Source organism: Nerophis lumbriciformis, linkage group LG01 (assembly GCF_033978685.3).
Source record: "Nerophis lumbriciformis linkage group LG01, RoL_Nlum_v2.1, whole genome shotgun sequence".
In the NCBI taxonomy this organism is placed as follows: domain Eukaryota; kingdom Metazoa; phylum Chordata; class Actinopteri; order Syngnathiformes; family Syngnathidae; genus Nerophis; species Nerophis lumbriciformis.
Window position 1 is genome coordinate 13,858,322 of NC_084548.2, and position 13,230 is coordinate 13,871,551.

General features: G+C 37.3%; 2 protein-coding genes across 6 annotated transcripts in view; both read right to left on the reverse strand.

Annotated features, from left to right (window-relative positions):
* Positions 1-1,804: 1,804 nt before the first annotated feature.
* LOC133616403 (uncharacterized) lies at positions 1,805-5,928 on the reverse strand. Its single transcript, XM_061975608.1, has 11 exons — positions 5,805-5,928; positions 4,394-4,608; positions 3,990-4,310; positions 3,690-3,892; positions 3,432-3,591; positions 3,202-3,308; positions 2,479-3,105; positions 2,324-2,389; positions 2,183-2,234; positions 2,019-2,093; positions 1,805-1,913 (listed from the first exon to the last, which is right to left on the reverse strand). The coding sequence occupies exons 2-7, from the start codon at positions 4,593-4,595 to the stop codon at positions 3,088-3,090; spliced, it is 1,011 nt and encodes a 336-aa protein (XP_061831592.1). The 5' UTR covers positions 4,596-4,608; positions 5,805-5,928; the 3' UTR covers positions 1,805-1,913; positions 2,019-2,093; positions 2,183-2,234; positions 2,324-2,389; positions 2,479-3,087.
* A 2,080-nt stretch (positions 5,929-8,008) lies between these two features.
* Positions 8,009-13,230, reverse strand: part of espn (espin) — a 101,761-nt gene continuing 96,539 nt past the window's right edge. For 2 of the 5 annotated variants that reach the window (XM_072912868.1, XM_061975626.1), the window contains one exon: positions 8,011-9,546. In XM_072912868.1, coding sequence (XP_072768969.1) covers positions 9,399-9,546 — 148 coding nt within the window. In that variant the 3' untranslated portion in view covers positions 8,011-9,398. Of the gene's footprint in view, positions 9,547-13,230 lie in introns of all 5 variants that reach the window. The other 3 variants (XM_072912863.1, XM_061975616.1, XM_061975637.1) reach the window with 3 other exon arrangements.

A 13,230-nucleotide genomic window follows, 5' to 3' on the forward strand; every position in this document is an offset into this window, starting at 1 on the left:
AGTTTTGTGGACAGATGAGACCAAAATTGACCTTTTTGGTCATAATTCCACTATGCGTGTTTGGAGGAAGAAGAATGATGCGTACCATCCCAAGAACACCATCCCTACTGTGAAGCATGGGGGTGGTAGCATCATGCTTTGGGGCTGTTTTTCTGCTCATGGGACAGGATGACTGTACTGTATTAAGGAGAGGATGACTGCAGCCATGTATTGTGAGATTTTGGCCAAAAACCTCCTTCCCACAGTCAGATCATTGAAGATGAGTCGTGGCTGGATCTTCCAACATGACAATGACCCAAAGCACACAGCCAGGAAAACCAAGAAGTGGCTTCGTAAGAACCATATCAAGGTTCTGGAGTGGCCTAGCCAGTCTCCAGACCTAAATCCAATTGAAAATCTTTGGAGGGAGCTGAAAGTCTGTGTTACTCAGTGACAGCCCAGAAACCTGACTGATGTAGAGAAGATCTGTGTGGAGGAGTGGGCCAAAATCCCTCCTGTAGTCTGTGCAAACATGGTGAAGAACTACAGGAAACATTTGAATTCTGTAATTGCAAACAAAGGCTACTCTACCAAATATTAATGTTGGTGTTCAAATACTTATTTTCACCTGTATCACACAAATCAATTGTTAAAAAATCATAGATTGAGATTTCTGGATTTTTCTTTTTAGGTTATCTCTCATACAGTGGACATGCACCTACCATGAAAATTTCAGACCCCTCCATGATTTCTAAGTGGGAGAACTTGCAAAATAGCAGGGTGTTCAAATACTTATTTTCTTGACTGTATATATGTATGTGTGGGAAAAAAATCACAAGACTACTTCATCCCTCAATCATCAGGAGATGATTGAGGGAACCCCTCATGAAACAGGCCTGTAGAGATGAAGTAGTCTTGTGATTTTTTTCCCACACATACATATATTGCGCTCTACTACGGTATCGAGCACTATTTTTTGGATAACCTTATTAAGACATCCATCCATCCATTTTCTACCGCTTATTCCCTTTGGGGTCGCGGGGGCGCTGGAGCCTATCTCAGCTACAATCGGGCGGAAGGCGATGTACACCCTGGACAAGTCGCCACCTCATCGCAGCTTATTAAGACATATATATATATATATATATATATATCAGTGACGTGCGGTCACTAGAGGCAGGTGAGGCCCCGCCTCACCTGCCATCATGGAAAGAAAAAAATGTAAAAAGAAAAAAAAATAATTAAATTGTTATATGTATCCAGTGATTATACTATAAAGTTGTTCCCAGGTAACACGCGAACGTTATGAGAACGTAGTGGCATTGTTATGGGAACGTTAGTTTGTAACGTTCAAAGAACGTTAGGTTGTGGAGTTCTTGCTTGGTTAGCAGAACGTTAGCCAAGAACGTTTAGGGAACTGTTTAGGAACATGCTATTTTCGTCTGTTTTTGCTCTATATTGTCAGGACTAACACTCAAACACAAAATTCAACAATAATTCTTTATTAGTGATAATTATAATACAATAGAAATGGAATGCAGTGGTATTTAGGTCTGTTTTTGTGCTATATTGTCAGGACTATAACAAACAGAAAATTCAACAATAATTCTTTATTAGTGATAATTATAATACAATAGAAGTGGAATGCAGTGGTATTTACGTCTGTTTTTGTGCTATCTATCTTGTCAGGACTGACACTCAAACAAAAAATTCAACAATAATTCTTTATTAGTGATAATTATAATACAATGGAAATGGAATGCAGTGGTATTTACGTCTGTTTTTGTGCTATCTATCTTGTCAGGACTGACACTCAAACAGAAAATTCAACAATAATTCTTTATTAGTGATAATTATAATACAATAGAAATGGAATGCTGTGGTCTTGGTCGTGCGCGTCAGTGTACTCCTGCCCCTTCTTGTTGGTTCTCTTCCTGGAAGTAAATAATTATAGATATTCACAAATACAACAAAGACAGCACTGGAATGTAGATGAATTGAATTCAATTAAAACATGGCATAATTTACTCCTTGTTTACCTGCTCAATGCTCACTGGTCTCACTGGCGTTTGCTTGGTTCTTTTCCCTTTCCCTGTTTTCTTCTTCTTCACTTCCTGCAAGTATTTATAATTGCAAATTCAACACAGAACTGGGATCTTTATGAATTGAATTAAAACATTGGCATAATTACTTTATCATTTACCTGGTCACTCATCTCACTGTCCATTCCCTTTGCCCTTCTTCGCCGTCGCTTCCTGCAAGTGTTTATAATTGCAAATTCAACACAGAACTGGGATCTTCATGAATTGATTTAAAACATTGGCATAATTACTTTATCATTTACCTGGTCACTCATATCACTGTCCTATTCCTTTGTACACCTCCCTTTGCCCTTCTTCGCCGTCGCTTCCTGCAAGTGTTTATAATTGCAAATTCAACACAGAACTGGGATCTTCATGAATTGATTTAAAACATTGGCATAATTACTTTATCATTTACCTGGTCACTCATATCACTGTCCTATTCCTTTGTACACATCCCGAGCGGAGACGGGTCAGCAGCGCAGAGATGTTCCCAGCCGATGCACAGGCAAGCGGTCCACCACGGGTCCCGACTCTGGACAGCCAGCACTTCATCCATGGCCACCGGACCTGTGCCCCCCCCCCCCCCACAAGGAAGAGGGGAGCAGAGGAGAAAAAAGAAACGGCAGATCAACTGGTCTAAAAGGGGGGTCTATTTAAAGGCTAGAGTATACAAATGAGTTTTAAGATGGGACTTAAATGCTTCTACTGAGGTAGCATCTCTAATTGTTACCGGGAGGGCATTCCATAGTACTGGAGCCTGAATAGGAAACGCTCTATAGCCCGCAGACTTTTTTTGGGCTCTGGGTATCAATAATAAGCCGGAGTTCTTTGAACGCAGATTTCTTGCCGGGACATATGTACAATACAATCGAGTGTTTATAATTGCTAATTCAACACAGAACTGGGATCTTCATGAATTGATTTAAAACATTGGCATAATTACTTTATCATTTACCTGGTCACTCATCTCACTGTCCATTTCCTTTGTACACCTCCCTTTGCCCTTCTTCGCCGTCGCTTCCTCTTAATTCCTCCTCTTCTCCTGCAAGTAGTTATAATTGCAAATTTAAAAGACATGCAGTGGAACTTCAATAAAATGGAATTCAAAATTGGGATATCTTATCATAATTCTCCGTACCTCAAACTTTGAACCTCCCTTTCGAAAAGTGGCCAGTTTCAGGACCTCTCCAAGCTCACAATCTACTTCAGCTGTGATCGTCTGTTTGTGAACACCCCTGCATGCCTCTGGAATCACCAGCACAATTTAGAATTCCCTTTAGAATAAATACCGTAATAATAACAGCTAGATCGACCTTGTGAGCATACATGCAACATGTTCAAAGATGCAAACCTATTATTAACACTTACTTATTATTATTCTGTAAAAGGGCAAGTCCTCAAATGCCACTTTGCCTGTCTTTCCACGGAGACCAAGCTGCTCCAGGACTTTGTTTGTGGCAATTTTCCTCAGCATTGTCCTCACTGTGTCTGCCAAATTCTGCCCACCAAGAGCAGTAAGAGCTTTCACCTATACAAATAAATAAACAACAATATTGTACTTGATTAGAACATGTTTTTTGATAACTAAACAAAATAATTTTGCAATGGGGAATTAAAACTAATTACCAGCTGCTTTCTGAGCAGAAGATCAGTGTCGAGCTGTTCACTGAAGGTCTTAAGCTGCTCAAGAGTCTCGAAAGGCTTCTCAATGAGATCTTGAACATCCACAGCTTCTGGCCCCACAGACTGTGCTGCCAGCCCTCTCAGCATGCGCATCAGTTCTCCCTGGTTCTCAACTAGTTTTTGAACTTTCATGTTTAACTGGAAAACTGCAAAGACAACAAAAGTCAAAGAGGTAATTCGTATTACTGCCCGCTGTAACAGCCTGTTTAACACCACCTATCAACAGTTAAAAAGCCAACTAACGTTCACTTTCAAGGGCATTCCTGCTGCTTCTTGGAGTGGTCTGGTACTGACTCATACTGGCTGGAGTGGTTTGGTACTGGCTTGAGCTAGATGCATGATTCCTGTCTGGACTGAGCCTGTAAGTGCTGCTTCTCGCTGGGCTGTGAGGTCGGCCTGGATGCCTTGGAGTGGTGTAGTATTGGCTGGTACTGGCTGAAGTGGTCTGGTACTCGCTGGAGATTGGAAAGTTCAATGGTGGGAGCACTGGCAGTGGGGGTGCCTGGATGAGGATCTGTGATTTCTCTTTTCTGCACTTCTTTTTTGGCCGAATTTCCTCTTCGTCTAAACCAACAAAGACAATAAAATTTATGCACCACTTTAGTGTTTGAGTATTGTAAGTAAACAGTCTTTGAAAAGTGACTAACCGTCAGTGCAAGAAGCAGTCTCCGCAGCATCCATGTACTGAAGGGTTGTCACTGTTTCTGGAGTTGTAAAGATTGTCGTGTCATTCTCTTGCTCGCTATCATCACTCTCTAATTCTAAAGTTGACTGTCGGCATTGCTTCTTCAAATGCCTAGTTGTGGCAGCCCATCTACGCTTATAAGCCCTCTGTTGAAACCTCTTCATTGTGTTGTTTATTCTATAAAAAAAAACAAAACAAAGAAAATGGGTTGCCCACATTTTTACTATATTTTGCAAAAAACATCAAAATTAATTGTATTTTTATTTGTATTTTTTTTGTGACTCCACCCATAGAATTATACATTAAAATAAACATATTTGAAATAATTGATTTTAAATTATCATAATAATTCATTTAAAATGACCATATTTAATTATTAAAATAATAGCTTGTTTATCAACAACTTTAGCATTTTATTCATTACATTTTGAAACTCTCAGAAGCCAAGTTATGTTATATTCCTTAATATTTATTTATGCAAGTTTGAAGTATCAGTTATCTAAACACAGTTTTGTTTGCATATTTTCAGGATGTAGAGATGTGTGTGTATATATATATATATACACACACATACATATATATATATATATGTGTGTATATATATATATATATACACACATATATATATATATATATATAAAATATGTATGAAATACTTGACTTGGTGACAATACTCCTCCCCTCTTAACCACGCCCCGCCCCACCCCCCACCTCCCGAAATCGGAGGTCTCAAGGTTGGCAATGCTCAATAGCTTCAGTTTCTTCTTCAATTTCGTTTTCGCTACCTGCCTCCACACTACAACCATCAGTTTCAATACATTCGTAATCTGTTGAATCACTTAAGCCCCTGAAATCCGAGTCTGAATCCGAGCTAATGTCGCTATATCTTGCTGTTCTATCCGCCATGTTTGTTTGTATTGTGACGTCACAGGAAAATGGACGGGTGTATGTAAAAATGTTTTAGGGATATTGCGTAATGGGTAAAATTTTGAAAAAAACTTCGAAAAATAAAATAAGCCACTGGGAAATGATTTTTAATGGTTTTAACCCTTCTGAAATTGTGATAATGTTTAACGGAACGTGCAGGCAACATTCGTGACTCAAAATATGACAATGCCCGGGCAAATTATTGTTTAACTAGGCTACAGATAGATCCACCCTTCTTCAGAAGTCATTCTTTGGTATTTGGAAACTATATAACAGCCAATATGCATGAGAAATGCATGCTAGTTTATATGGTGCCGCGCAGCAGTTGAGCATGGCGCGCAATTGAAACAACACTAAAACCGTAAAATGGTCTGAAATTAATCATGTAGGGTAGAAATAGTTACACAAAAATGTGCTTCGTATTTTCACTCTTTCTATCTACTTACATGTGATCAATGCAATTGCCTGATTTATCGGGATTCTGGAATTTGCAGCGTTGTCGAGCGTGTGTCGTCGAGCTTGGTAAAGTCCTCTTTGTCTTAGTGAAGGTATGGCTCTTTGTTTTATAGAAGATTCTACGCGCATGCGTAGAAGCTTCCGTGCTCAGCCTCGACTCACTGAGTCAAGGCTGCACGCATGCGCGTCAGGTTACTCGAAAAAAACAACACGTGCGCGGAACAAAGGGAAACGTTACTACACAATGTATATAAAGTAAATTTGCGAAAAAAAACACTTTGAAAAGCCTAACGGTCGCTGTTTCCATTGCAGGCAAATATTTTGTGTGTCATAGGTTTTGATATGTTCTGAGAATGTACTTAGAATGTTCTCATCTTGCATAACCAAACGAGAACCATACAGTAACGTTACGCTAACGTTAGGTGTTACCTGGGTTTTCCATTTAACTTCACCAGTTTTAGATTATTTTTATTCAAAATCGCTGAATTTTCACATTTGCCGTTCAAATACTGAGAAGAGACGGTGCGGTGAGCAGCCAGCCAGGCACGTCACTCAATTGTGCCTCACCATGGATTGCGGACTCGGCTAACTGCTGGCCTGCTGTGCAGTGAGACCGTATTGCTATATGAATTATATTATACATTTCCATAGTTTAGTTAGCTGATGTATATAATGTACAGTGTATTTTGTCAACAACTGTATGTGTGTAACGTATTTCCTGTGCTGTGCGATCATAAAACTGCTGCGTAGATGCACTGTGTGAGGCTCGCGTAACCCCGCCTCCTGGTGCCGGTTAATGCTCCTCCGCGCAGACTGCACCCCCCGACCGGAGCGCCACGCCAACCAAAGCCCACACCCAAACTCTCCACGTGCAAGACCGAATCCACCCCAAAAAAGTCACTTAACAAGAAGCCAAAAAGTGCAAAAACAACATTGCTCGCGCCGGAGCTCCGGCGCGAGCAATGTTGTTTTTGCAGTCGTTCACGGCTCCTAGGAGCCGTGAACGACTGCAGGGACACAACATTAGGTACACCTGCAGACTGCAGCACCGATTTCATATTTCATTCATTCATAACTCCTCCAACACGAACACCACTGTTCCTGCACTTATAAGTAAAGGTAAGACCATAATAACGTTTTTTTTAATTAAATGTGCTTTTTTGTGTTCTACAGTTTGTATGTGTAAAGTTAAAGTTAAGTTAAAGTACAAATGATTGTCAAACACACACTAGGTGTGGTGAAATTTGTCATCTGTATTTGACCCATCCCCTTGCTCGCCCCCTGGGATGTGAGGGGAGCAGTGGGCAGCAGCGGCGCCGCGCCCGGGAATAATTGTTGTTGATTTAACCCCCAATTCCAACCCTTGATGCTGAGTGCCAAGCAGGGAAGAATGCTGGTATGAGCTTTTAAACATAACCCGTTAACTGCTGCCAATCAAATGGTGAATAAGATACTCTTTAGGGTTCATATGTTTGTAAATCTGACTGTGATGAAGTCAGTGCCTCACCAGTCATGAACCTCACCGCACGTCACTGATATATATATATATATATATATATATATATATATATATATATATATATATATATATATATATATATATCCATTTTCTACCGCTTATTCCCTTCGGGGTCGCGGGGGGTGCTGGAGCCTATCTCAGACATGCGTCTGCTTCAGTATGGTGCAGACTAGCAATACGCTCAAATTGCTTCACCAACTTGGCTATCATGTTTTTGATTATGTATTTTTTTAATTCAATCATTAACATCCACTTCTTCTCAGAACTGTCCTTTACACTCACTTTGTTACTTACCATGGTTGTAAAAACAAAGTTATGCGCAGCTTTAGCTATCAACTAATGCTGGCAAGTAAGACCAGATGTTTTGGACTGATCCTTGTGCCATTTGCTTCACCAACTAATGGACAGCTCTTATCTCAAAACACTCTTAAGTTGAGGTACCACTGTACAAGTGTAGGTACATTACTCAGGGAAAAGAAACCAATCAAAATATATCCAAAGTAAGTGTTTTTAAGTATTTTGTCAAACAATACATTTTAGTGTAAATAGTAGCAGGTGACAATAGTTTTTTCAGATGCACATTTTTTTAAATTGTATTTATTTTTTACTCTGTAATGGATTGAATATAAAATATAGCAAGTGCAATATGTTAAATACGACATATTCAGGTAAAGGTACAATTAAAAAATGTAATAGCAAAAAAATTAAAATATACAAGCAACACAAATAAACCATTTGTACTGCAAGTTCAGGGTAAATGTCACAAGGATCAAACTGTACTCAGGACTTTAAGAATTGATTATTGTCAAGTAAACCGTGGTCAATTGAATCATTAAATGTATGTCCTGCCTGTTAAATGGTATTTAGTAAAGTAATAATATTAGACAAGTGTGCTCACAATAAATACCCATTCTTATCAGTTTGGTTATTACGATTTATTTCCTTTCATTTTTAACAGTCTGAAAACAAAATGATGCTTGAATTAGCCAACGTTCTATTCAATCAAGGCTGAGATGCAGTACGCAAACAATGGAATAATCATATTTATATAGGGTGACTATGTACAAAGTGTATATGTATAGAAAAATCAAATGGCAATGACGTTTACATCATTTTCAATTTCAACATCATATGGCATCCGATGAAAGCAAATCATTATTTCCAATGGACTCCCCTCGACGACGAGATCTGTTGTCGCTGACGACATTATTGTATCTTCAGAACATTCTGTACATCTGACATATAGCAGTAAACATTTGTGACATTTTGAAAAAGAAAAACATCTAGAAATTCTTGCACTTTTGCATTACTCTGCTTGATTTGTTTTTTTTTCTTACAGAATATCTGAGTCAGGCAAATAGTTTATACAGTATACGCTTGATACACATTATACAACATTCATGACCACAGTATAGATTAACACATATTGATTAATTAATTACGAACGATGGGACATTTGAATTTTTCCATCGCTGATTAAGAACATTTTGATTTGCTAATAACGTGGACATTGATTTTTCGCAAAGTGAATAAACATATTGCTTTATAAGATAACTATGGCAGAAATGTGAAGAATGCACATCTATGAGCTTTACACAAAAGGGTGGCGATGATAGGAGAGTTGTTTAGTATAGAAAAAGAAACCTACTAACTTACCATTGTTTGCATAACCGTGATCGTGGCTACTATACATAACAAATATAACAGCTCTTTGCCTAATTTCCGTGGCAACAATGCTCACAAATAGCCCCTTTTACTTGTCACCCACTGTCCGTATAAGTACAACTACAAGTATCGGAATTAAGGACACATGCAGTTAAAAGAAATGGTCTTACGTAAAGGGCAACCTGTGCATGCCAAAGCTACACTATTGTTTGTTTCTCCATGAGACTTTGAAAATGAGCCACCACCATGGAGGCGGCAACCCCGGCAAGGTCCTGTGTGAATGGAGGCTGGGAATAAGTATCAAGGAGAGAGGAGCAATCAGTGAAGGCCATGAGTGTGGAGTATATGAGAGGATGTTGTGATGGGCGGCAGCAGAGGAGGAGGAGTATGGAAGGCCGGGTCACTGTTTGGCTATGTCCCCTTTCTTCAGGATGATCTGTCGCTGCCAGGGGGCCAGCTTGGTCTCATCGTAGCCCAGGGTTCTTAATCGGTCTTGCTCTGTCTTCTCCTCCATCTCTTTGACCTGTTTGGCTTTCTCCTCCGCTTTTCTGGATGTGTTCGGAAATGTAAAAAAAATACTGTTAAGTATAAGCTTATGTAACAATTAATTTAAAATGCCTTTTATGTACAGTGAAATTAACATAGATAAAATAACAATAGAGAAATAGAAAAATTGCAATATTTATCTTTATTACTAGGGATGTTCCAATTAGGGATTAATGCTGCTGATTCTGATACTGACCATCCATGAGTGAGATCGACAGATACTAATACCGATCACATGTATTAACTGTACTTTTTTTTAATGTATTTATGGTAAGTGCTATTGACAGCTTAACAATATGAACATAATATTAATACTAGTTCCGTATTCTTTTTTATCAAACTAAATTGTGTGAGCAAAACAAAGTCAATAATACACAAGATGGTTAATGTATGAATTATTGTTATTATTATTATTATCTATTTTTTTAATTATTTATTTTTTGTTATTTTAATTTCTTTTCATTTTGGATTTTCTCGAGTTCATGTAAGCGTCTCTCAATGGATGTGTGAATGTGAGTGGGACTGGGGGGGGGGGGGGTTGTTTGGTTGTATTTGCTTTGTCTTGTGTCTTTTGTTTTTCCTCTGTTTGTTATATGTTTTCGCTGGTGTTATTTTTTGGAAGAAAAAAATAATAATAAAAAATAAAATAATAACAATAATAACAATAATACACAATAACTAAATATAATCAAAACTACTATATATTACTATATTAAAACATTTTTGCCTGTGTCCGATGAATTATTACCTAAATTTGCAAACATAACAAAAAAATTATTTTAAGAAAATAGAAAATATTTATTACTAGCGATGTTTCAATCAGGGATTAATGCTGCCGATTCTGATACTGACCATCCATGAGTGAGATCGGCAGATACCAATCCCGATCACATGTATTAACTGTACTTTTTCTTATGTATTTATGGTAAGTGCTATTGACAGCTTAACAATATGAACATAATATTAAAACTAGTTCCGTATTCTTTTTTTATCAAATTAAATTGTGTGAGCAATACAAAGTCAATGATACACAAGGTGGTCAGATGGTTAATGTATGAATTATTGTTATTATTATTATCTATTTTTTTTATTATTTATTTTTTGTTATTTTAATTTATTTTCATTTGGGATTTTCTCGAGTTCATGTAAGCGTCTCTCAATGGATGTGTGAATGTGAGAGGGACTGGGGAGGGGGGGGAGGTTACTTGGTTTTGTTTGGTTGTATTTGCTTTGTCTTGTATGTTTTGTTTTTCCTCTGTTTGTTATATGTTTTTGCTGGTGTTATTTTTCGAAAATAATAAACAAAAATAACAAATAAAAATAACAAATAATTAAAAAATAATAACAGTAACAATAGTAAATCAATAACTAAATAAAATCAAAAACTACTATGTATTACTATATTAAGTCATTTTTGCCTGTGTCCGTTTAATTATTACCTAAATTTGTAAACATAACAAAAAAATTGTTTTTTTAGAAAATCGAATCTACCTAATCACTCTAATATCAATCATATACTAATATTACCTTTACTGTCGACACCACCCATTAATTATTCGATCCACCCTTCTTAGTGCAGACACATCAACACTTAGGAGCTGTTAAATGATCCTCTCTCTAGACTCTTATTAATCTACTTTTTAATTTCTTCTTACTCTCTGCTGTAACGCGGTTCCATTGACACTTTTTAAACTAGACTATGGAAATATTTCTTGGTGTTTTTTTTCTCCACATATTTGTTCATGAAAATCAACCGACACTGATCGGTGGCCAATCAATTGGCACATTCCCATTTATCACAGAATTTGCAATAAACTACGCATACTGTACTAACTTTTCTGTCATTAACTCACACAACAGTTATCATTGTTTTTTAGTATTTTGTATTACCGGGTATTTCCTGTCCAGCGTTGTTATTTTTTTCACTTCCTCTTTGCCTCAGTTTACCACCATTCCTCTGGTGCAAGCGCTGGCTTCCTGGATGCTTCATGGATCATTTTGCTTTGTATGTCAATGTGTTGCTTTGCGTTTTGCGCTTTCTATGTCTGTTTGAGCCTTGTGCACTTCCCTGCTGCACATGTTTGTTTTTGTCATAAAAAACATTTTACCTGCGCTAGGCCTTCCGTCTCTGCATCCTGGCGTCACAACAAACACAGCCGTGACACGAAATGAAAAATGTTTGCACATGTATATAGTCAGAACAATGCATTTTCTTTATCTAATTGAACTTTTTGTACATTTTATCTTTATTATTCTATTATTATTATTTTTTCAATACCCCCATTCCTCTGGTGCAAGCGCTGGCTTCCTCACCTGTCCATGATTGGCAATCAGGACACACCTGTCGCTGGTTGCCAGTCAGGATGCTTCATGGATGATTTTGCTTTGTATGTCAATGTGTTGCTTTGCGTTTTGTGCTTCCTATGTCTGTTTGAGCCTTGTGCACTTCTATGCTGCACGTGCTTGTTTTTGTCCTTAAAAAAACATTTTACCCGCACTACGCCTGCCGTCTCTGCATCCTGGCGTTACTACGAACACAGCCGTGACACGAAACGAAAAATGTTTCGCATGTCAGAACAATACATTTTCTTTATCTAATTGAACTTTTTGTACATTTTATATTTATTATTATTATTATTTTTTTTTTTACCACCATTCCTCTGGTGTAAGCGCTGGCTTCCTCACCTGTCCATGACTGGCAATCAAGGACACACCTGTCCCTGGTTGCCAATCAGGATGCTTCATGGATGATCAGAACAATGCATTTTCTTATCTAATTGAACTTTTTGTACATTTGATCTTTATTAGTCTATTATTATATTTTATTGCATGACTGCACCAGAGAATACGCTGCTTTTGATTTATTTGTACAGTTGCAATAAAATGCATTTATAATGTTTACTAATAAATAGGGATGTCCGATAATGGCTTTTTGCCGATATCCGATATTCCGATATTGTCCAACTCTTAATTACCGATACTGATATCAACCAATACCGATATATACAGTCTTAACACATTATTATGCCTAATTTGTAGGGATGTCCGATAATGGCTTTTTGCCGATATCCGATATTCCGATATTGTCCAACTCTTTAATTACCGATACCGATATCAACCGATACCGATATGTACATTCGTGGAATTAACACATTATTATGCCTAATTTGGACAACCAGGTATGGAGAAGATAAGGTCCTTTTGAAAAAAATAAAATAAAATAAAAAATAAGATAAATAAATTAAAAACATTTTCTTGAATAAAAAAGAAAGTAAAACAATATAAAAACAGTTACATAGACACTAGTAATTAATGAAAATGAGTAAAATTAACTGTTGAAGGTTAGTAATATTAGTGGACCAGCAGCACGCACAATCATGTGTGCTTACGGACTGTATCCCTTGCAGACTGTATTGATATATAATGTAGGAACCAGAATATAAATAACAGAAAGAAACAACCCTTTTGTGTGAATGAGTATAAATGGGGGAGGGAGGTTTTTTGGGTTGGTGCACTAATTGTAAGTGTATCTTGTGTTTTTTATGTTGATTTAATAAAAAAAAAAAAATAATTAACAAAAATAAACCGATACCTATAATAAAAAAACAAAACGATACTGATTATTTCCGATGTTACATTTTAAAGCATTTATCGGCCGATAATATCGGCAGCTAGGCCGATATTAT